This window comes from Rhodamnia argentea, chromosome 2 (genome assembly GCF_020921035.1).
Source record: "Rhodamnia argentea isolate NSW1041297 chromosome 2, ASM2092103v1, whole genome shotgun sequence".
In the NCBI taxonomy this organism is placed as follows: Eukaryota; Viridiplantae; Streptophyta; class Magnoliopsida; order Myrtales; family Myrtaceae; genus Rhodamnia; species Rhodamnia argentea.
The window spans coordinates 27523513-27545715 of NC_063151.1; the positions used below are offsets into that span (position 1 = coordinate 27523513).

A 22203-nucleotide genomic window follows, 5' to 3' on the forward strand; every position below is an offset into this window, starting at 1 on the left:
ATTATTTATTATTTTAAAAATTAAAATTAAAAAACGGAACCGGAAGGAATCGGCCCGGGAACCGACCCGGAACAGAACCGGTATTTTCAAGGGCCGGTTCGGTTCCCCTGAACCGGAACCGGCCACCTCTACTCTCTACTAAGTGAACTACCAGTTTCACTACGTGAGGCGGTAGATTGTAAAGATCCGTAATCACTTAAACCATATCTACTACAAAATTCTCTATATAATACTACTATAGATTCTTTAACATCTCCTTGTATATTTGAAATATCTATTGAATCTTCCAAATGTAAATAATCATGATAATACACATTCAAATAATCTAGTAAACCGTCTAATTTAATACGTGGATCAAAAACAATACAAACTAAATAGACAAGAGGAATTTGGAAATAATAATGCAACCATTTTTCTCGCATTACTAAAATAGTTCGAGCTAATTCAGTATCTTTTTTATATTCACTAAAAACACTACCAATATTAACACACTCTATTAAAAATAAATGCGTAGTAGGATAATAAATACTAGATAAAGTATTAGTAGCATCATTAAAAAATTTTCAAAAAATCTAATTTTTTTTGCAAACATCCCAATGTTGCGGAAATAAAGTAATTTCGGGAATATTTTGTAAAATATTTTGCAAAATAAACATACATAATAAATCTTTGTAATCAAAAGTTTGACGAAGCAACTCGTGGGTACAATTCCAAAGAGTCGGAATATCTTTTGAAAATATTTATGCCCTTCTCCCATGTTGTTTACAAAATTTTTCCCCCGCTTTCATAAAATTGGCACAACTCCATAAAAATTTAATTGCATCCTTTATTGGGGCGAGAGGAGTGTCAAGAGTTCGTAAATCATCTTTTATACATAAATTTAAAACATGGCAAACACATCTAATGTGAAAAAATTATCTGCCAAAAGAGGGTTTGCAAATATTTTTTAATTCGGGAATGGAAGCGATATTTGCGGCGACATTATCAAAACCAATTGAAAATACTTTATTTATCAAATTATATTTTCTAAAACTTGTCTAATTATTCTATAAATATTATGAGTCGAATGTTTTTCATCAAAAACTCAAAATGCAATAAGTCTTTTTTGAATGATCCCATCGTCACTTATCCAATGACACGTGACACCCATATAAAATTAAATTTGCCAATGATCACTCCAAATTTCGCTACCTATATGCACACGTCCATTGAATTCCGCAAAAAATTTTGCTAAAGTTTTTTTTTTTATAAAGATGAAAAAGTTCGCGTTTAAGAGTACTTTTTGGAATAGTTGATGCTTACGGAACCAATGCAATATTTATCAAATATTTCAAATTAAAATTTTCACAAGTAGTAAACGGAGCATGATCAAGGGCAACATATTCAGCTAATGTTTGTTTATAAAGTGCATCGGTGTAACGGAATAAAGGATGAGAATTAGAATTGGCGTACCCGGAAATTTGTTGTTGCGTAGTGTCGATCCCCACTTGCGTTGGATGTTTTTTCGTCTGATGTCGACGGAATGTTCCGTAGTCGTCTCATTTTGTAAATGTATATGTTTGCGAACAATATTTACAATTTGTATTATACTTACCTTCGCCTTCATCACGTACCTTATCGAAGTGCAACAACAAGTTGGATGTATTCTCTTGACCCTTTTGTTCGGCTCATTTACCGTTGACGTTTCTTCGACACCGGTAGGAGGATGAAGACTTTCTTGTATTGGGATGTGCTCGACGTTCGGAATCGGGACAACGTTGATATTATCGTCGTTGTCTTCCCAACATACATACTCACGAGGATCATATTCAGGAATGGGATACTTGAAATCTCCCATAGTTATCTTGCCATTTTTAACATTTCTGCTTCCACTTGCTATTTTTGAGAGAATTAATCGGAAATCTGATTGAGAGAATTGAGGCGGGATTGAGAGAATTGAGAAAATTTGAGAGAATTGTTGAGAGGATTTGTGAGAAAAATGAAATGGGGAAGATAAGTATTTATAAAGAAGAATTAAAAATAAATCAATTTTTTTTTAAAAAAAGCAACGGCTCTTTTGGGGCGGGTGGGGCCCTCGGGAGGGCTCTTTTCCCCACCAGGGCGGTTCCCACAATTATGGAACCTTGGGCTCGATCAACGGGCCGGTTCCGAGCCCCGATTCCAATTTGGCCACGTCTATTGAAATGATTAACGTGATTTTGAATAAGGACTCAAGCTCTCCGACCAGCCAAATGTTTGCCGGCCGGCAAGCATGTGCAATTCACATGACCATAGGGTCATTTTTGTCCGGGACTATTTCTTTTTAATGTTTCAATCAACTTCCGTTTTTTTTTCCCCTCTCCTATGAACTTCTCCAGAGATGAGAATGTTCAAAAAGTAGAAGATGATGAACAAGAAGACCGAAATGCATCTATAAAGGGGTTTCCGTCAAATTTAGCCCTAAACCTCGCCGTTTCTTTCTTCATCCCCAATCTCCATCCCCGTCACTTTCGGCCTCTCTTCGCCCGCGTTCTTTCTCTTCCTCGAATTTAGACCTAGATGCCTCCGGCTAGGGCCTCAACCTCTAGTTCAATGCTTCGAGCTCTTTGATTCGTGTCACCGACTTAGCAATCTCTACATTCTTGGAGCAAATCATGCCCTCGAGGGTCGGGATGAGGGACGCCATCTCTCGGACGGGCTTGTGCTCGAGGAACTCGGACTTGAGGTGCGACGTGCTCGTGGATCAGACGAATTAGAGCACAGCTACATAGAGATAGAGAGAAGCTCCAGTGGCTGAACTTTGCGTGGATTACTAGAGCATGGAGGGAAAATTTGGGGATTAGGATATCCTTTTAGAGATTTTTGGGATTTTCGGTGATCTTTGGGAAGTTAGGAAAGAATTGACAATTGAGTTCAGATAGTTTCGGATAGAAAATACAATGATTTTGCCACCTAGAATAGAGACGAGCATTGGTGCCTGGTGGAGTTTGTTGTACCGCCGAGACGATGCCGCCGCAGGGTCGCGACCCTCCAGCTAACGCCGTGTTCATATTTGAGATAATATTCACTTTGGACCTTTTTTGAGAAAATAGTTTCACTTTAGATCTTTGTATAGAATTTTTCTCGAAATTAAATCTTATTAATTCATCCAACTAACTCATTTGGCTAATAATACTTCCTTGATTTTTTTTTGTGGCACTTAAATGAAATTGATATTGCTTAATAAATGTAATGCTTATAGGAAAAAAGGAAAGAAAAATTTTAAAAAAATGGGAATTTGTGTGTTTTTTTTTCTTTTCTTTTTGGCACAATGAAAAAAACTATTTCACCACTTGTAATAAGTCCAAGGGAAAATTTCACAAGTTGACCCATTTTTTTTTTTTTTTTTTATTTTATGTCGAAGATCCGTTCTATTTCAAAAACAAATAAATTGGGGACCAGTTGTTGAGCCCATAAGCGCCTTGGGTGGCTTGGCCTTATAATCTTTCACCGTGAAAGCTAACTTGAAATGTAACATAGACAGAGTTGAAATGTAACACGGAGAAAAGGAGAGTTAGAAATAAGACAGATGGAAATAAATTTTATCTTAGAAATTTTGATTTTTTCTTTTTCGAGTGAATGAAAAATTCCTCCCAAGTTATGGGATTGTGGCAAGTTACCCCATGATGTTTCGATTTTCGCAATTTGCCTCCCCTTGACTTGTTGAGATTTGTAGCAATTTCCTCCCTAATGTTGACTTTAGGCAATATTTTTTCTCATACATTCGGCCGTGTGACTGTTTATGAAAGATAAATTGATCATGTGACATCTCTATGTGTGAGAAAAATAAAATAAAGACTACCGAAAAACAGATTTCAAAACCGTATATTGATATTGTGTGGTGTTGACTCTAGTCAAATGTTCTTTGGGATTTTAGTCACATCCTCTCACATATAATATATTTTTTGAATTATTGTTTTACTTTTTGTATGTATATTTTTATGTAGCAACTTTGACATTGATAACCTGTCAAGTGATTAGAGCTCCAAGCGAAACTTGGTTGGAATCAACTAAGAGTACGTTCGTTTAAGAGAAAATGTTCTTTGGGATTTAGTTTTTTGAAATTTCATCCGTTTGGTTGGCGAAAATTACTTAATCAAAGGAAAAAACGGGAAATTCATGCATAATTTTAGAAAAGTGAATTACTAAATTTAAAGAGGTGAAAACACTTTCTTGAAATTTTTTTTTTTATAAACGAAGTGTCCGCGCGACCGGCGATTTATGGCTCAAACCAGCGGTGGAGCACGACTATTCCTCGGGAGGGCTAGCGCAACATCCCACCGCCACGACCTCCCGCTTAAATCACCGACGCCTACGAGTTTCGAACCTAGGACATCTCGTGAAAGGAAGTGGGCTCAAACCATCGCGGCCACCGATGGGTGGGTCACTTTCTTGAATTATTACTCTCAATTTTTATTGATATTTTTATTTTATTATTTTTTTTTCTTTTTCATTCTTCCTCCACTGCTATAGATTGGTGGTGGCCATGGTAAGCTGGAGCTGGCTAGATCTAAAAAGCCTCGCCTGTGGCCGGTTGGGGTGGAGGGAAAAAGGGAAAGAAAAAATAAAAATTAATTTAAAAATTTGAGTGTTTTTTGGCTAAGATAAAATCATGAGATTGAAATCAGTTTCTAAATAAGATCAAAACACTAGAAAATATTTTTGATCACATATCCCCGAACAAATGAAAACTAACTATTTTCTTGAAAAATGATTTCCCGAAAAGTGTTTCCATTTAACATGAAGTTCTTTTCCAAACAAATGCACTCTAAGGGACACCTTGCATTCATTTTCTAAACTTTGTGAGGTCACATTAAGAAAACTAAGAATGATTGATTTCTAAGGTCGTACAAACCTATCACTTCATGATAGGTTTGTATTTTTATTTTTTATTTTTACTTAGGACTTTGTTATATGGTATTAAATACTATCTCAACCCGACTCATAAACACGTCATTCACGTCAAACATCAAGAAATTCATTTGTTCAACTCCGTTCTTCTCTCTCTCTCTCTCTCTCTCTCTCTCTTATATATATATATATATATATATATATATATATATGAAGCATAGGTAAAGAATACCTTATCTCCTTCAAGAGTAAGGTATTGATAATTAAGAAATTGCGGTACGACACTTTATTTTATCTTCCATCAATCGTATATATCGAGATCTGTAATAATTAAATCATATTAACTCATCCAAGGAATAAATTTTACCGTCTAGGCATGCGGCCCGGTGGTAAGGAAATTTGGTGGGGCGAGGACATTTAGGGTGCGCATGAAATCACTTGATTTTATTTATCGTGAGCCATCGGCGAGAAATGTGTTTGATAAAAATCGATAGTGAAATCCGTTTGGTAAAGAATTGCGGGAATTTTCACTTTTGACAAGATTTTCGGGCAATTTTGATAAGTAAAAAATTTTAACTTCTTGGCTCCGGAATCACTTCTTGGATCACACCCGCCTTCGCCGACCATCGTTGTTGTGGCCGCCGACCACATCCGTTGTAGCCATCGGCTACCTACCGCGCCCGCCGCCGTTGGCCGACGCCTTCGCCCGGGCCGCCACCCCCCGTGACCGCCGCCGACCGCCCTGGCCGGAAGGGCCGCCAACCGCCATGGGCCGCCGCCGCCCCCCAGACCACCGCCGCCGCCACCGACCACCACCATCGCCGCCAACCACCATCGTTGCCAACCACCGTCGTCGTCGACTATCGCTATCGAAAAATTTGTTAATAATGTTTCAAAAATAGAAATTTTCAACCGTTACCAAACGAATTTTTCTGATCAAAAGTCAATCTGGAGCAGAAGTAGAAAAATTAACTTCTACTTTTGAGGAGAAGTAGAGAAATCAACTTCTAATCAGAAGTTGATTTTTTGGAAAGAAGTGTTACCATGCGCGCCCTTAGTTTCATATGTGGAGTCCGACTATCGCGCTTTACAAAGAAGCTGAATAAAAGGCTGAGAGAGAAAAGTCAGAGCAGGACAAGCCCAAAAAGAGAAAGTTAAAAAAACAACAACAACTTCAACAATAATGCTTCGTTCATCTTTCCGTAAGCAGAAAAGAGAGTAAAGTGAAAAATTATGATAGGAATTTGTCTTTTCCCTTTTCTTTCTGGGGAGGCAAAGAGTACATCAGTACACCAACAAGCATTTCATCACTCGTGATAAGCTTGGCGAAGAGAATATATATCGTGGGCTGCGGGAAACACATGTCAAGGCCGTAGTTGTGATTTTATTGAACTATATCAACCCCCAAGTTTTTGGGATTGTGGCAATTTGTCCCATGATATTTAATTTTTTTGCAATTTGCCCCCTGACTTTTCGAAATTTGCACCAGTTCCCCAGTGCCGGCTCAGGCCAAGTTTTTTTCTCACATAGCCGACCAAGTGATTGGTTTGTGGGAGGACAATTGAGTTATATATAATTTGTATATTTGAGGAAAAAATGTAAGTATTGCTCAAAAATTATATTTTGGAAATGAATATCGAGATGCGCGTGGCATTGACTCTAGTTAAAGGCTCGTCGGAATTTTAGTCATATGCTCTCACACATAAAATAATTTTTTCCAAATTTTTATATGTATAAACTGATACAACAACTTTACCCTGTCCCTCTCGGCGATTAGTCACGGGCTATAATGTCATTGAAGCTCCAAGCTAAATTCAGTCGGAATCAACTATAGGGGTCATATTGCAACCGACTTCTAAATTTGAGGGGGCAAATTGAAAAAATAATAATTCACGTCAGGGGTAGTTTGCGACAACCCCAAAAGCTCGGGATAAATATGCAATTAACTTTTTACTTTTTACTCCCCGCGAAACACTACAAAAACAAAATCTGAAATTTGCAGGAATTCTTTTTACCTTTTAAAAATTCGAGACAAACAGGACAGCCCCAGGATAACATTCGTCCTCTCTGGCGATCCCACCCGTACACGTGTCCCTCTGATAAGAATTATTGGGAAGCACATCCAGCGGGCCCCACCTATTTGAACACTGACTTGGGCTGATTGTTTTCTTCCTTTTTGACCCCCAATTCAACCGAGGATTTCCCGATAAACAAGCAGGGGAAATATTTTTCCACAGATCCAACGGTGCAAAACGAGTCGAGGGCGCGCTTTCAAGATCACCACCCTAAAGGGGAGGAGGGGCGGGACGCCGCTGTAGGCCCCACCCTCCTGACAGTTAACAGCGAACCAGGGCCCTCCACGTGGCTCGAGATTAAAGTAGCCCACTCTCGAGTCCGAGTAACCGGACGTGAAAAAGCCCAAAATCTTGAAAAGTAAAGCTCGGCCTGCGCGAGTGTGTGAGGTGCAGCTGAAATTACTTGTGCTGTTTCGTGTGTCTGCGCGAGTGTGAAGAGAGCTGTGTATTTTTTCCGGGGAAGTTCGTGTCTTTACCTTACCATCCGTGGAATCAAAGAATCTTTCTTCTTCTTCTTCTTCTTCTTCTTGTTTCTGGGAAGAAAGATTGAGGGAGCTCAAGAAGTTAGAACCCAACTCTGGGTTGTGCTTAGATTTCTCTTCAGCTCATCAGGTACGACTCATTGATTTCGAGTTTTCAACCATTTGGGTGTACTTTTGTACTTGCATCTCGTGTTAATGATGTTTGCGAAATTGTGGGTCTTCTTGGTTCACTGTGACAAATCCTTGCGATGGTCTTCACTGGTAGCCTCTTGGCATGAAGTGAAGCTTGTTCTTTTTATAGGTCCTTTTGCCCCTTGAGAAAAATGGTAAATCTTGTTCCACTTGAAAATGCTGGGTTTTTAGGGGGTTATGTTGGTAGTGTTAGCGTCTATCTTGGCGGAGATGTGCAATCTTGAAACTTCTGGTCTTCTTTAGTGCTGGATTTGTAAGGCTTTCTTAGGCCACTGCACTGGTTGGGTACATAAACTTAGTCAAGTTAGGAGCTTTGGGTGTGTTGGCTCTGAGATGCTATCAAGGCAGACCCCAAAATGCAAGTGGAAACCTCCATCAAAGTTGTGGACTGGTCAGCGTTGTTGAAATATCTCACTAGATTTTTTGTGCTATTATCTCTAGGGACTCCCAGCTTAGTCTGTGCCTTCGGCCCTTGTAGGTTTGAGGAAAAAGCAATCCGCACCCATTGCACCAATCTGATAGCATTCTTCTCTTTCCTACCCACCTCAATAAAATAATCAAGGCAAACGCCATTGTACTTACCGCTCTAAAGGCTGGTAAGAAATGCTTGGTGCATTTTAAAAGGAAACTATGGAGTAATCTTGAGTTTTTCGTTGACAGCCAGCGTCAAACTTCTGATGTATACTTGTAGAGTCATTTGTAGTACATCCTTTGCACTTTAAGAGCAACTGTACTCAAGGATTTAAGAGGCAATTGTCTTTTTTCCTATTTTTTTCGAGAACTTGTTGTTTGCGTGGCTTGCTCTGCATGATAACGGTCATGCATGTATAGTCGTTATCACTATTTTGAAGAGGTATTATTATTGACTAATCAATGATGCTACTCTCATGTGTACTGAGAATCACGATTCCTGGAACTCAACAGGTTTGCTTTGCAGAGCATGGTTTTCCTCAGCGAACCTCCTTGTTAAGAATGTTTCCCTGGAGTAATTGCAAAGATTAGCCCCTGAGAGCTGGTTCACATTTTTTGGACATGAGTATGCTACTGGGACCATGCTTGAACCAAGGGAAGCTGATATTCCAATCTTGTTTCTTGTCTTGGTCGTGCTTCCTTTGGTTGCTTATATTTTACTTGGGAAGTGGAGTGATTCTGCAAAGAAGAAAGAGAGGATAAGTTTGCTTGCTCAGCTCGCTGCCGAGGAAGCTTTAAAAGCTGAAGCTATGGTTGTGGCAGAAGTTGTCCCTCTTGTGGCTTCCTCAAAAAATGGAACGCATCAATGTGTACGATGCTCTGGTCGAGCAACAACTCGCTGCTCCAGATGCAAGTCCGTTAGATATTGGTCAGTGACCCTGCAACTCACTCTCCTTGGGAGAAAAGTGGTAATGATGGAAAAAGTTAATTAAAATTTGTGAAGCAGGAAATACAATCCCCCAAAGGACTTCCATTCAAGTCTTCAAGGGCTGACAATTTTTTACATGAGTTAAAGTGATTATGAGGCAAACCTGAAAGTGGCACGTGTTGGCACGATTCGACATACATAAGTTTTATAGCATAATTAGCAATAATATAGTGTTATCCAATTACACAACTTGTCAGGATTACTATATGTGAACATGAATTGCCACTGTCAAATGAGTTGATGAAATGGCTGTCAATACTACCCTGATTGCATTTAAGTTTCGATTGTATAGTTTGATCCATTAAATTTCTGCTTCTTTGGATGATAATTGATTGCTTTAGACATATCTTTGTACGATTTCCAGTGTACTTCACTCAGTCACTCCAGTTTTAGGTGTACCAATGGATTCTTTACTTTTGTGTTGCTAATTTATTGATGGAGCATCTTGAAGATAGAAAAGCATTGAACATTGTCATTCATAACCGTGGAAATCTCTTAATTAAGATATTTTCTTTTGATCGAAACTGTGCTAATTTAGTTGGACAGGAAAAGCTTATATTATGAACAGAAAGGTAAATTCCAGAAACTGTGCATCTGCAATATCTAATGGTAGGAGTATTTGCAGCACTAAGTTGTACCTTAAAATTCTTGCACGCAGTTCCGGTAAGTGCCAGATAATTCACTGGAGGCAAGTACATAGACAAGAATGTCATCCGCTGGACATCACCTGGAACAATTCATCTCCTCGGTCAGGCTTAATGGAAGATAATCTAGATGATCTAATGTACAATTCCATGAGCACCGGTTCCTCAGCTTCTGTTTCTTGTTCGTCAATTGATGCATCTCAAGTCTCAGCACCAGAGAGGAAGAGTAAAGAGAAGCGAGCTTCACGTAAATTAAGCAGGGGAATATCAAGAAAAGATGATGGATGTAAATATGATTTCCTTGATGAAGTTAGTGGGAACGTGACTGATTGTCCATCCTCTTTTAATTCTTGCCCCCGAAAGGAGGCTTTTGTAAGGCATAAGGTGTCATCTTTTGCGACAACTCTTTTCCCATTTTGTGGTATTCTCATGATAGCTGGAATTCTTTACTATATGTTCTTCATTATGTGCAGGCAAGTACCAATGGATCGTTAGGGTCTGAAGGAGAAACTACTGGAAGGAGCAGCAGCTTTAATTGCATGAATGGGTATATCAATGGATATTCTGGTTCGACTCATAAAATTGAGGGGACTAGCAAGTCAGCAAGCCAACAAGAGAACTTATCTAATACAAGGGAGAATCATGGCAGCTTCTTTTCTTCATCAGAACATGAGTTCAGTTCAAGTGAGAGATCCCCATGTACTGTTCGAGGTGGTAGCAATTTCTTTGAAACTTCTATTGCTCAAACCATGGAATCGGACTGTCAGCCTAAAGTGACTACACGGGGCAGTGTTAAAGCAGAAAGGGCTTCGCTTTCTTTTGAGAGCGGTGTACCTAAACCACCGAATTCAACGGAAGCATCTACCATGCAATGCTTTGGGAGTGAGAGGAGGGAACAAGTTACAGGTGATTGGAGTTCGTTTACATGATTGCTATTTTCAATCATAAGCTCTTTATTGCTTATCCCAATTTCTTGAAGTAACTTCACTAGTGCTAGGGGCAATTGCTGCAGAAGGGACCAGTACTTTCGCTAATGCTGGAATCACAAAGATGACGGGTGTAAGGAAGTCACCGAAACTTACCAGGTGGGATGCTTCGGAAGATAATGGCGAGAGGCAAAAAAAATCTAAAGTCAGTAACCATTGAATGCATTTTCTTTGCAATTTAAACATTTTCCCTTGTGCGGAAAATAGTGTCTCTTAAATTCTTTTTTATTTTCTACTACAGATGCTATTTCCTTATGAAGAATTTGTAAGGTTCTTCCAGTATGAAGTTTTCAACTTATCACCTAGGGGACTTATCAATTGCGGCAACAGGTGATTCTATCGTACTTCTGCTTTTGCTTTTGGTTTCAGCTTAAATCATCAACTGGTTAGAGTCTGAGACTACGAAAGACTGCAATTTCTTGCGAAGTGTCATTCTTTATACAGATTGATCTGATGTGATGAATTAAAGATGAAAATACTAATAGAAGACTACTTTTGAGATGGTGGTCATGCAATTATTGTTCTATTTGTCACTGTAGCAGTTCTAGCCTTAAAGCTAATCAAGGTTTTTTCTTTTTGGTTATTGGCATCAGCATGAATTTCTTATGTTCTTGTTTTCATATTTGCTTTGCAGTTGCTATGCGAATGCTGTGTTGCAGTGTTTGACATGTACAAAGCCTCTCACTATCTATTTGCTCCACAAAGACCATTCAAGAGCCTGTAATTCCATCCATCCAAACTCTTTGTAGTTAATTGATCATTGCTTTCTACCAATTTGCATAATTTCCTCTAGGTTGTCGTTATCTATCCCCTAGCATCTTTTTTATGGTTCCAGGTTTTGGAAAAGATTGGTGTCTTTTGTGTGAACTTGAGCAACACGTGACAATGCTGAGAGAAAGCGGTGCACCACTGTCTCCTAGCAGAATACTAGTGCATATGCGAAGTCTTAATCGCCATATTGGTGAAGGAAGTCAGGAAGATGCTCATGAATTTTTGAGGTATTAGCGAACTTTTTGAGTGTGTAAATGAACATTTGTAAAGATTTCATGCTTGTTTTCTTGTAGCCGTGAATTTTTTGAAAGAATTCTTAGAATTTGAATTTTCAAATAAATGAAAGAGAGGATGTTGAATGGGGCCTACTCCACACTATCCTTTTGTGTCATTCTCTAGGCTGCTTGTCGCATCAATGCAGTCCATTTGCTTGGAGGGAGTGGGTGGGGAGAAGAAGGTTGATCCAAGGTTGCAAGAAACAACATTCATTCAATATACATTTGGTGGGCGCCTCAGATCGAAGGTGAATTACCGTCCTTTTCGTTGCAAACACTGCAGCAGTTCATTTTTCTGCTTTTGCATCTTATTCCCTGAAATCACAAAAAGTGAATCTCCTTTTTCCAGGTCAAGTGTTTGAGATGTCATCATGAGTCAGAGCGATATGAAAACATAATGGATCTCACGTTGGAGATATACGGTCCGGTTGAATCGTTGGAAGATGCGCTGACACAATTTACAACTCCAGAAGATCTGGATGGAGAAAACATGTACAGATGTGGAAGGTTAGATCCCATTCTTCATCGACTTGTAACGTGCATGTATTTTGTTTGCCCATACTTACCATTATCTAAACATTTTGTGACAAGATGTGCTGCATATGTGCGAGCCAGAAAGCAGTTGAGTATACATGAGGCGCCCAATATCCTGACTATCGTATTGAAGAGGTTCCAGGTAGCATTTTGAATTGTGAATTGGGTGCTTTGACAAGTTATTTAACTCATCAATGCGCTCAAGATTGCAGCTTAGACAGTTATGTTGCTTGCACAGTGAATCGAGCTGTTTGTAAGGGCCAACTTGAAGTTCCTATAAAAATGGGAAATGTCCTACCCTGTGTGAGCAAGGAATATCTGTCTTTCTGCTAAAAAAAATGTATTGGACTTGTAATTCTTTAGATACTTTTCATAGATGGGCAGTCAAGAACGTAGAGGAGGTAGGATGGGCAGTTGCAGTTGACTGGACATCTAGGGGTAATGCATTGTTTCGGTGCATGGGCAAGAGCAGTACCAAATCAAGAATCTAGTTGATGTAAATATGATTGATTTGACTTCAAGCAGTGGAAATGAACACATAGGTTTCACGTGATATATGCTAATCATATGAAACCAGTTACCTGGATCTTCCTAGAGGTTAAGTAATATTAGTTGTCTTCTCTGTTTGAGGTGAGTGAACTGATCCAATATATTATGCCTCTCTTGTCCAGGAAGGAAGATATGGGAAAATAACTAAGTGCATTACTTTTCCTGAAATGCTGGATATGATCCCGTACATGACAGGAAAAGGCGACATGCCTCCACTTTACATGCTTTATGCTGTGGTTGTCCATCTGGATACACAGAATGCATCTTTTTCCGGGCATTATGTGTCTTATGTGAGAAACTTGCGAGGCAATTGGTTCAGGATAGACGACACTGAGGTAACATCTCTAAACATCTGTAACTTGGAGTTTTTTTAGATTGAATTTCATTTGATAAAGATGCTACTTTGTGAAGTTTTTCTTCTCAACTCAACCCCAAAATGTAGGGCCAAAAATAAAAAAAAAAAAAAATAAATGAAAACTTAGCACCAACACCTGTAGTCCCTTTCACCCTGGAAACCGACTTTCAGGAAAAGAGAGGAGTCCTTTACATTAAAAAACCATAGGCAGGGCTAGTGAAATCAAAACAAATGATTCCTGACTTTCAACGAGGACATGGTCCATTGCGATTGTGGAAATGCTTACATACGCAAACTTCCATAATTGGTTGTGACGTGACATTCCTCGAAGATATAATTTTAATTATGTTCATATATTTTCTTTGCTTTTCAATGGTGCATAGTAAAAGCTGGTCTTGACACTATTGATGTTGGCTCATACAAGGAGCCACAAGGGAGTTGCCTAAATATCTGATCTAAGTGGACAGAAAGATCCCTGACTTAAGCGTCTTCGTAAATCTCTTTCGCATCCACCCCAAGGCCACTCTAATTTGGGTTGCAATCACAAATACTCGTTGTCTGGAAGCATCTTGTATATTACTGGGCATGTAAATAACTTTATTTTTTGCATGATTTGATTCACCTATTATATATCGCTGCTTTTTTCTACCATTTAACTCGTAGCTCATTATTGTACAGTTAGTCAAAGGAAGAAAGATTAAGATGAGATTGATGTGTTCTTCCAATTTTAGCTTAAACCTAAATATCAGTTGTAACTTGTAAGGTCTGTTTTTCCTTTCTAAATTTACTTTTGAGGTGTAATCTTTGTGCCAAAAACAGGTTCAACCTGTACCAATGAGCCATGTAATGTCAGAAGGCGCATATATCCTATTTTACATGAGGTAATTAACCCTTTCAATGGTGAGATCATTTGTGGACTCGGTCTATCTTCCTGTTAATTTGATCTTCCTGTTAATTTGACCTGCCAGCAGTTTACCTGTCTCGTACATATATCTGAGCATGAGAAACATTGAACCTTGTTCCTGGCTCTGCAAAGATTCTGAAGAGACATCTCTTAAGACTTTCTGTAATTCAAATTGTTCGCTCCCTTTCAGGTCCTGTCCACGCCCGCACAAAAGTTTATCTGGAAAAGCTGTCAGAGAACCAGGTTTTGCATCTGAAAGAAATTGCGTATTAAGAAGTCAAAAGTCTTCAAGACAAGCGGAGACCAAACAAGGCAGCCAATTTGATGTCCATGAAACTTCACTGGATCCAAGACCCCCATATATTGCTGCAGGCACATCAAAGCGCGCATCTCTTGGCATTACTCAGTTCAGCGAAAATGGGCGACCATTGATTGAGAATTATAATGAGACATTAGGCACTGAATTTTCTGATGCTACATCAAGCGATTGGTCTCTCTTTACGAGTTCAGACGAGGCAGCTTCTTTCACTACAGAGAGTACGAGAGACTCATTCAGCACTGGAGACTATGCTGATATGTGCAATGTAGATCCGATGTCCTCGATCTTCAGCAACTTGTATGGTTCAGAGTACCCCCCGCCAAATGCCGTCTCCTGTAGATTATTCTTGAACAATGGAGCGCAGACGAGGTTTGTCTCGGAGGAAAAGGGCTATGTACTGGATTCCTACTTATCAACCCAAGAACCTGGTAGAGTACAGAAAGGAGAGAGGTCGAAACAGAGAGTGAATCCACCAAGCGGATCACCCAGTGATAGGAACTGTAATGTGCATATAAACAACGGTCGTTACCCTAAGCGGGTTGCTGCACGGACTTCCAGTCATTGTATATCTAGTTCTTAGGAATTTTCCAGATGGTCAGATAGCTTAGCTAGATAGATGCAATGCCCCATTCTTTTTGATTAAATGCTTTGCTAATGGGGTGTCAGATATCGTATTTAAGCACTTGGAGGACGCGATGTTCTTGTTTATATGCATTACTGATTGAAATGGGAATGTCTTTCCCTTGCCTTCTTGGGTTGTTGTTATTTTGTTAAAACTTCAGACTGATGATCAGGTTAGCAGCACGATGGAGCTGTTTTCTTTACCTCATTACCGCTTGCGCTTGCTTCGGTTCTTCCAAAGTGAAGGCATATAAAAGGCAATTCATTTTGGCCAGCCAAGAGCAAATTTCAAAATTGGTTTTCTCCAATTGTCCATTTATCTGGAAGATCATAGAGGTTGGGTAATAACTGTACTAGTGGATTGAAAGTTAAAAGTACAACCAGATCAATTTTCCGAGTTGCTATAAGACATATTAATTTACGTTACATGTGCAATAATAGCCCAAAGGTTCATGAAAACCGGAATCACTAAATTTGTTCAAGCGCTAGTTGCTTAAAGGAGAAAGCAAAGGAAAAGCAGAAGGCGCAAGTCCTGACTAGTGATCTCATTATTTGATTCTGACAGTGGGGTCTTGGATTCTTCAAACATCCTGGGTTGTTACAAAAGAACGTGAAACTCAGTCCTAGAACTCTGACAAAAAGGAAAAGAGCATGCTTTCTTCTATCCCAGATTTAAGAAATTTCCTTTAATCATGCGTATAATTAATGGGTCTTGGACTCTTCAAACACCCTGGGTAGTTAAAACCAAAATAGGTTTTTGTCTCACTTTCCATTAATTCGGATTTCAGAGATTACCCATGATGCATCAAAAGTTGAAATTACCCATTGTTGCGAAGTTGCCGTTGCCTCAACCCTTGTAGCGCATGGAAAGGAAACTCGTGGGTACGCGTGGCGTCCCTTTCCTCTTGCTATTGCTACCACGTTGCTCTTCCATTAGACAAATCTCGGATCTTGACACTGCCATTACAAACCCAGCTGCTCAAAGCCGCCATAAGCAGATGAATAGTCGCAAAGATGACATTTTTAAGCAGTCACTCCTCAGTGACGTTTCGCATGGCAACGCCCCTCTCTCTGCTTCGAAGATCACTCAGAAATCTCACCACAATACCAGAAAGTGGGAAGCTCAACGTTCAAGAAAGCGTCTCCCTCTTGCAACATCTTGGCGACACCAGAGCGCTGCACCCCGGCAGGTCACTTCACTCAGTCATCATAAAAGCTGGGTTGGATCAGGAAGTGTTCGTACAGAACAATATGATGAGGTTTTATTCTCTCTGTGGCGATCTTGCGAATGCCCGCTTCCTGTTTGACGGAATGCGTGAACGCAATTTGGTGTCTTGGACCGGCATGATTTCTTCATACGTGACTAAGGGCCAGTATGAGCTTGCTTTGCGGATGTATGCTTTTATGTGTCAGACCGGTGTGAAGCCGAATGAATTTGGCTTCCCGGTGGCGCTTAAGGCATGCAGACTTGCTCATGATTTCACGATGGGAATGCTCATCCATGCACAGTTACTTAAATGCGGGTTTGAGTCCAATGGGTTCTGCAGTACTTCTGTTCTTGGCCTCTATATTGAAAGGGGAGATTTGAGAACAGGTCGTATGATGTTTGACAGCATACCTTTAGGCGAAAAATCTGAAGCCTTATGGAATACTTTACTTGATACTTATGTACAGAACAACTATATGGAGGAAGCTATCCAGTTATTTTATCAGATGATGCAGTGTGATGTACAGCCAAGTCATTTGACTTATGCGATCCTTGCAAAGTTAGCGGCTGACACATTGGATGTTGGCTTGGCAAGATTGTTTCATGGCCAAATTGTTAAAGTTGGTTTAGAAACTGATGTTATTGTGGGTGGAGCTCTGGTAGATTCTTACTCAAAACTCGGATTCCTGGATGTTGCTGTTGGAATATTTCAAAATCTAGAAGAGAAAGATAACGTGGTTTGCTGTACTCTATTGGCTGGGTTTCATCAGAGTGGAGATGCTGAAAAAGGCCTTAACTGCTACATCTCGTTTCTTGCTGAAGGTAATAAGCCTGACATTTACACACTAGCCAGTGTTTTTAGTTTGTGCTCAAATGTGGACAGTGCAGCTCTTGGTAACCAGGTACATTGCTCTCTCGTTAAATATGGCTTCAAATTAGATTCGTTTCTGGGTACTGCTATAATAGACATGTATGGAGGCATGGGAATGGTATCCGAAGCTTACAAATGCTTCCTTGACGTCAACAGTAAAAATGAGATATGCTTTAGTGTGATGATTAGCAATTTAGTTCTCAATCATTACTGTGAGATGGCTCTGGATTTGTTCTATGAGATTAAGAGTGGAGGTCTCGCACCAAGTCACTCTACGATTAGTGCAATACTCCGACTTTGTGGAAATCTTCAGTTGTTGAAAGAAGGAAGATCAATACATTGTCATTTTGTCAAAAGTGTTGGTGATGACTGCTATAGATTGTGCTTAGAAAATTCCCTTATTGACATGTATGCTAAATGTGGAGCAGTTGATGATGCAAAATTGGTGTTTGAGGAAATGCAAATGCACAATGAGTTTTCATGGACTGTCTTAATGTCAGGTTGCAATGAAGTAGGCTGGTATCAAGAAACTTTGAGAATGTTTAGTGACTTGGTTTGTACTTCAACTTCTGTAAGACCCAGCCAATTTACTTTTGTGAATGTCCTTCAGGCTTGCACACAGACAGAAGCACTGGTTACAGGAAAACAAAGCCATGGTTACATTCTAAAAGTTGGATTTGAGTCTCATCTGTTTATTGGAAGTGCATTGATCAATATGTATTCAGTATTTAAATCCGGAATGCAGGATGCTTTTCTTGTGTTCTCATCTATGATGAAGCGAGATTTGGTCTCCTGGAGTACCATGATCACTGCATGCACTCAAAATGGGCACTATGATCAAGCTCTAAAACTTTTCTCTGAATTTCTTATTTCACCCGAGTATTTGGTGGATGATTCTGTATTATCCAGTTGTCTCTCTGCTTGTGCTGGCTTGTCTGCACTAGAGTTGGGTATGCTGTTTCATGCCTGCATTATCAGAACTGGTTTTATGTCTCATGTGCATGTTGCATCTTCGACTATTGATATGTATAGCAAGTGTGGAAGTCTGGAAAATGCATGTAAGGTTTTCGATGATATCGAATGCCATAATATGGTTTCTTACACAACTATGGTGTCTGGATATGCGCGACATGGCCGGGGTAGAGAGGCCTTTGTGCTGTTTAATAAGATGAAGGAAGCAGGGTTACAACCAGATGCAATCACCTTTGTTGGAGTCTTGAATGCATGTAGTCATGCTGGGCTTGTGAAAGAAGGGTGGCTTGTTTTTGAGTCTCTCATAAACGAATATACGTCAGAGATAACGATAAGTCATTATGCCTGCATGGTTGATCTCCTGGGTCGAGCTGAACTTTTGGATGAGGCCGAGAATCTCATAAATGAAGTTCCATCAAACTTGAGATATCTTCTGTGGAAGACATTATTGAACACCTGCAGTAAACATGGAAATGTCGAAACAGCAAAGAAAATTGCCCTGAGGCTAAGCAAGTTAGAGCCTAACAAGCCTTTAAACTATCTTCTGTTGTCTAACATCTATGCATCAGCTTCAATGTGGGAGGATGTTGCAGAATTTAGGGGAAGACTGCAAGAAGTTAATCCTTGTAGGCAACCTGGAAGTAGTTGGGTCCAAGTGGCACAGTGATTGCTGTCAATCTGTTGATCCTCTGATTCTCTCTGAGAAATACTTTGGGATGTTATGCAGATGATTGCACTTGAGAGGTGCATTTGCTAAGTCAATGTGATGGGAATTATGGTGATGAAAATGCTTTTGAGGGATGATGCACTTCCGACTGCACTTGAGAGCTACTGTACAAGCGGCAGCATTTTCATGCCATGCACTGGTTTTACATTCTGCAACTTGCAAAATATTTACCATGAGGTGTTCTGGTAAGGAGTTCCTCAGATATGATTATTTTGTCCCTGATATTTGCTTGTATTTCCGGGCAGCAGTTAAGAGCTTGCACCTTGTGTGCATTTCCTTTATTGTCTGTCAGTTCCCATTCACTTGTTTTTCTGTGTCCAAAAGCTGCATTATCACTGATGGTGTTGTCTTATAACTGCAGCCTTTCAGTCAATCTGAGTGGGGATAGCCAAAGGTAGCCACTTGAAGGTGATTGAAACAAAATGGTACTGACAGAGGGGTCCTGAGAAGGATGATATGAGAGCTGCCAGAAATTTAGTATCATGAAGAAACACGGTAAGCCATAAATTTGTTTTACTATGCTTCGTTAAAAGTTAAGAATTCCATCTTGCTCATTTATTTACATCAGCCGTTTCGTCAACGGAGGGCCATGATGATGATGTCTGGCTGATCTTGTGCCTAAGACTGCCCAGCTTGTGCTGCAGGTGGTCAAAATGGCTATATTTGATGTTAGCCTTACTCATCTGAGACTCTTTATTCTATAATAGTTAGGTTGCCTGCTTCATGATTTAAACTGGGAAGTTTTGTATGAGAAATAGGAACAATTACTTGGGATGAGCAGAGTGGAAGATGATGATGATTGCAGGTACTTATGATGGCTTACTGTCTCTGGATGTCTCCTGGTGCAGCAAACTATAGCTGTGCTGAGATTCCAGGACATGTATGCATGATTTTTCATCAACTGGACATCTGATTCTGTTCTGCTAACCATTTCAAAATGGAACGCATTATTGATTTCAAAGGAAACTAAGGCCTTGGAACAGAAGGAATGCATGTGCAAATTGTTCTTCTTCTTTTCACGGTATTGTGTTTCTTAAACACCAAAAGGCATAATCATATATGTGTGCATTTGCATTAAATGCAGTGGCCCATGTGGTTGCAATGGAGCCTCATTTGTGGTTATATCTTAGAGAGGTTCTCCTATAATTTTAAGTCCTGGTTGAGATCTTTCACTGGAAAGAAGATTTTGGACTGTGCTGATTTTTCCCCTCCTTCCCCAATCCATACTCCTTTGGTGCTGATATATTTTTCAGCATTGACTTCACAAAACTAACCTTTCTCATATTATGCTTTTGCTGGGGATAATTCTACTCTCCTTTTTCTAGAGTCGGTTAAATTGGAAATTACAGAGTTGTCCTTCAGGAGAGTTTAGGAAGTAGTGTCATTTTTGCTTGGCTAACTTTCATCTAGCAAAAACGGGGAAAAAGTTGTTTTTGGGGACCACATCTTTGATGTGGGTTTTCCCTTACGCTGTCTGGGGTATAGAAAATTTTGAAAATGAATTAGACCTGGTTTTCATTTCTTTGCCATACCTTCTTGAATTTTGCATGTTTAATTGCATATAGGAAACCATAATTGTGCACAAAGTTTGCCTTTCAGTTTTAAAATGAAAAAAAAAACTGTGAAAATAGAAAAAAAAATCCAAGTACGAATAAGGAAAATTGTGGATTCATTCAGATGATCAATTGTTGAAGTTAGGTACATACTTGTGTAGAACCTTGCTATTACCAGGCTGGACTAATATGTTCCAGCAAGCTTTTTATTAAAACTTTGAGGCAAAAATTTCTAGATACCTTTCAAGATTGTGCCCATCGGACGTGGCAAATTTTTTGCCTGTAGCACAGTGTGAACAATTACCAATGTTCCGCCTTAGATGGATTGCCCTCTCTTTATCTCTTATCACTACTCTGTTGGAATTTATGAGACTCAGCCTCATGAAACTGTTTCTGGATTTCTTTTTCAATTTCTAGGTGCAGGTGAACTATTAAGACATTGAATTTCCATAGTCCTTGGCTTTGTTTGTTACAATATTGCAATTTGTACCCTACAATCTGTGTATATTATGGTGGCTGACCATTCATAGATTGGACCAGACTGCCATCTTGACTTAACTTTGAATCTCTCTCTCTCTCTCTCTCTCTCTCTCTCTCTCTCATACTTACCATCTTTGCAGATGGTAGTTAGAGCATAGCCATGATTGTGAATGCATTCATTCCCAGGCAAAACCTGTTTGGAAGCAGAACTTATTGCTAGGATAAATTGCAAGTTAGCCACATCTCAGTCTTAATAGTTTTCTAAATTCTAAATTGATTAGACCTTACTTTGCCTTTAAGAAACCTCATTGAATACTTATGCACGGGTTCTATATGCATCTTAGGTGCCAATTTTGAGAGCATGCTCACAGCTTTACATTTCTCTGAGAAACTCTGCTGAGCTGATCTGACTGAGCAAGCATTTTCTGCAACGGTGAATCCAAGAAGTCTGGTTTGTCTCTGCTGTGGAAGCTGCAAAAGGAAAGATGCTAGCGAATCGACCCTTGAATCTGTCAAGGCAAAGAGAAAAGAGACTACTTTAAAACCTCGGCTGATGTACTTTGATGCCAATGAAGGTGGTGAGAATACCAGCAGCAGTGATGCAAGAGATGGTGGAATGTTGATATTGGCTGGAGACTACGGCCTCTGTAACCACCATTGTTGGTCAAGGATCTGGTGCGAACAAGGGTACTGAAGTGGGTGAGGAAGGTGGCACCGACATAGGAGGTGGTGGTGGTGGTGGTGCTTGTGGCGGCGGAGCCGGTGGGTGCGGTGCTGGTCTAGTATACTATATTAACATGTAAATTAGGATGATCTTTGTGTGGGCTTTGTGTTGGCGAAGGATAGTTCATCTCGTATGCGTATAGCCTCATTTACAGAATGCTTGGTAAATGTATTTCCTTCTGCTACAAAGAATTTCATCCCAATTAAAAGGTATCATATTAGAGAAGATGAAATTATATTAGAGAAGTCATATTTCCACAACTAAAAAGTATCATTCCACATTCTTTTTCAAAGGGTGGATACCATTAAAAATAATCTCAAATTGGGTATTCGTAACACATTTATCCAAAATTAATTTTCGTCTCACATAAAAATCTCGAATTGTTGTCCTTGTCCTTGTATATGTTTACGCCAAACTGATTTTCATGCCAAACTGGTAAATCCACACCAGACGAAAACGTTGTAAACTTGTACACGGCCTTCTGATAGGACTGCAGCCTAACTATAGGGGCTCCACAGCGAGGGCAGTTTCTTCCATTTGCAAGTGGCGAGGCATATAAACCCAGGAATATGATCGCGTTGCGGGACTTTTGTTCGTTCTGACTTCTAACAAGTCAAAAGGAGAATTTTTCACTTTTCTGCGGAAACATATTTTTCGAATTTTAAGACTTACGAAAATATCAGATGTGAATACA

General features: G+C 39.6%; 2 protein-coding genes and 1 long non-coding RNA gene across 9 annotated transcripts; all 3 read left to right on the forward strand.

Moving 5' to 3' along the window:
* Window positions 1-2938: 2938 nt before the first annotated feature.
* On the forward strand, window positions 2939-21719 carry LOC115737296. Its single transcript, XR_004015006.2, has 3 exons — window positions 2939-2952; window positions 4365-4367; window positions 21187-21719. It is a non-coding gene; the product is annotated as an uncharacterized LOC115737296 (long non-coding RNA).
* LOC115737292 (ubiquitin carboxyl-terminal hydrolase 15) lies at window positions 7320-15098 on the forward strand. 7 transcript variants are annotated; one of them, XM_030669333.2, is made up of 15 exons: window positions 7320-7556; window positions 8060-8214; window positions 8543-8957; window positions 9676-10045; window positions 10135-10567; window positions 10653-10792; window positions 10889-10977; window positions 11282-11367; window positions 11483-11645; window positions 11818-11941; window positions 12043-12200; window positions 12285-12369; window positions 12899-13111; window positions 13951-14012; window positions 14226-15098. In XM_030669333.2, the coding sequence occupies exons 3-15, from the start codon at window positions 8671-8673 to the stop codon at window positions 14932-14934; spliced, it is 2919 nt and encodes a 972-aa protein (XP_030525193.2). In that variant the 5' UTR covers window positions 7320-7556; window positions 8060-8214; window positions 8543-8670; the 3' UTR covers window positions 14935-15098. The 7 variants fall into 7 exon arrangements, with proteins under 7 accessions (XP_030525193.2, XP_030525192.2, XP_030525195.2 ...); XM_030669332.2 differs by lacking the exon at window positions 8060-8214; XM_030669335.2 differs by lacking the exon at window positions 8060-8214 and having other exon boundaries at window positions 10659-10792.
* LOC115737294 (putative pentatricopeptide repeat-containing protein At3g23330) lies at window positions 15809-18728 on the forward strand. The gene has a single exon (XM_030669339.2). The coding sequence runs from the start codon at window positions 15990-15992 to the stop codon at window positions 18690-18692; it is 2703 nt and encodes a 900-aa protein (XP_030525199.1). The 5' UTR covers window positions 15809-15989; the 3' UTR covers window positions 18693-18728.
* Window positions 21720-22203: the final 484 nt, after the last annotated feature.

Excerpts from the sequence above, each read along its gene's own strand:
- LOC115737292 (XM_030669333.2), top strand. The coding sequence starts at position 8,671 with ATGCTTGAACCAAGGGAAGCTGATATTCCAATCTTGTTTCTTGTCTTG. Across the intron at positions 11,368-11,482 it reads CAAAGACCATTCAAGAGCCT|GTTTTGGAAAAGATTGGTGT; the intron begins GTAATTCCATCC and ends TTATGGTTCCAG. Across the intron at positions 12,370-12,898 it reads TCGTATTGAAGAGGTTCCAG|GAAGGAAGATATGGGAAAAT; the intron begins GTAGCATTTTGA and ends TCTCTTGTCCAG.
- LOC115737294 (XM_030669339.2), top strand. The coding sequence starts at position 15,990 with ATGACATTTTTAAGCAGTCACTCCTCAGTGACGTTTCGCATGGCAACG.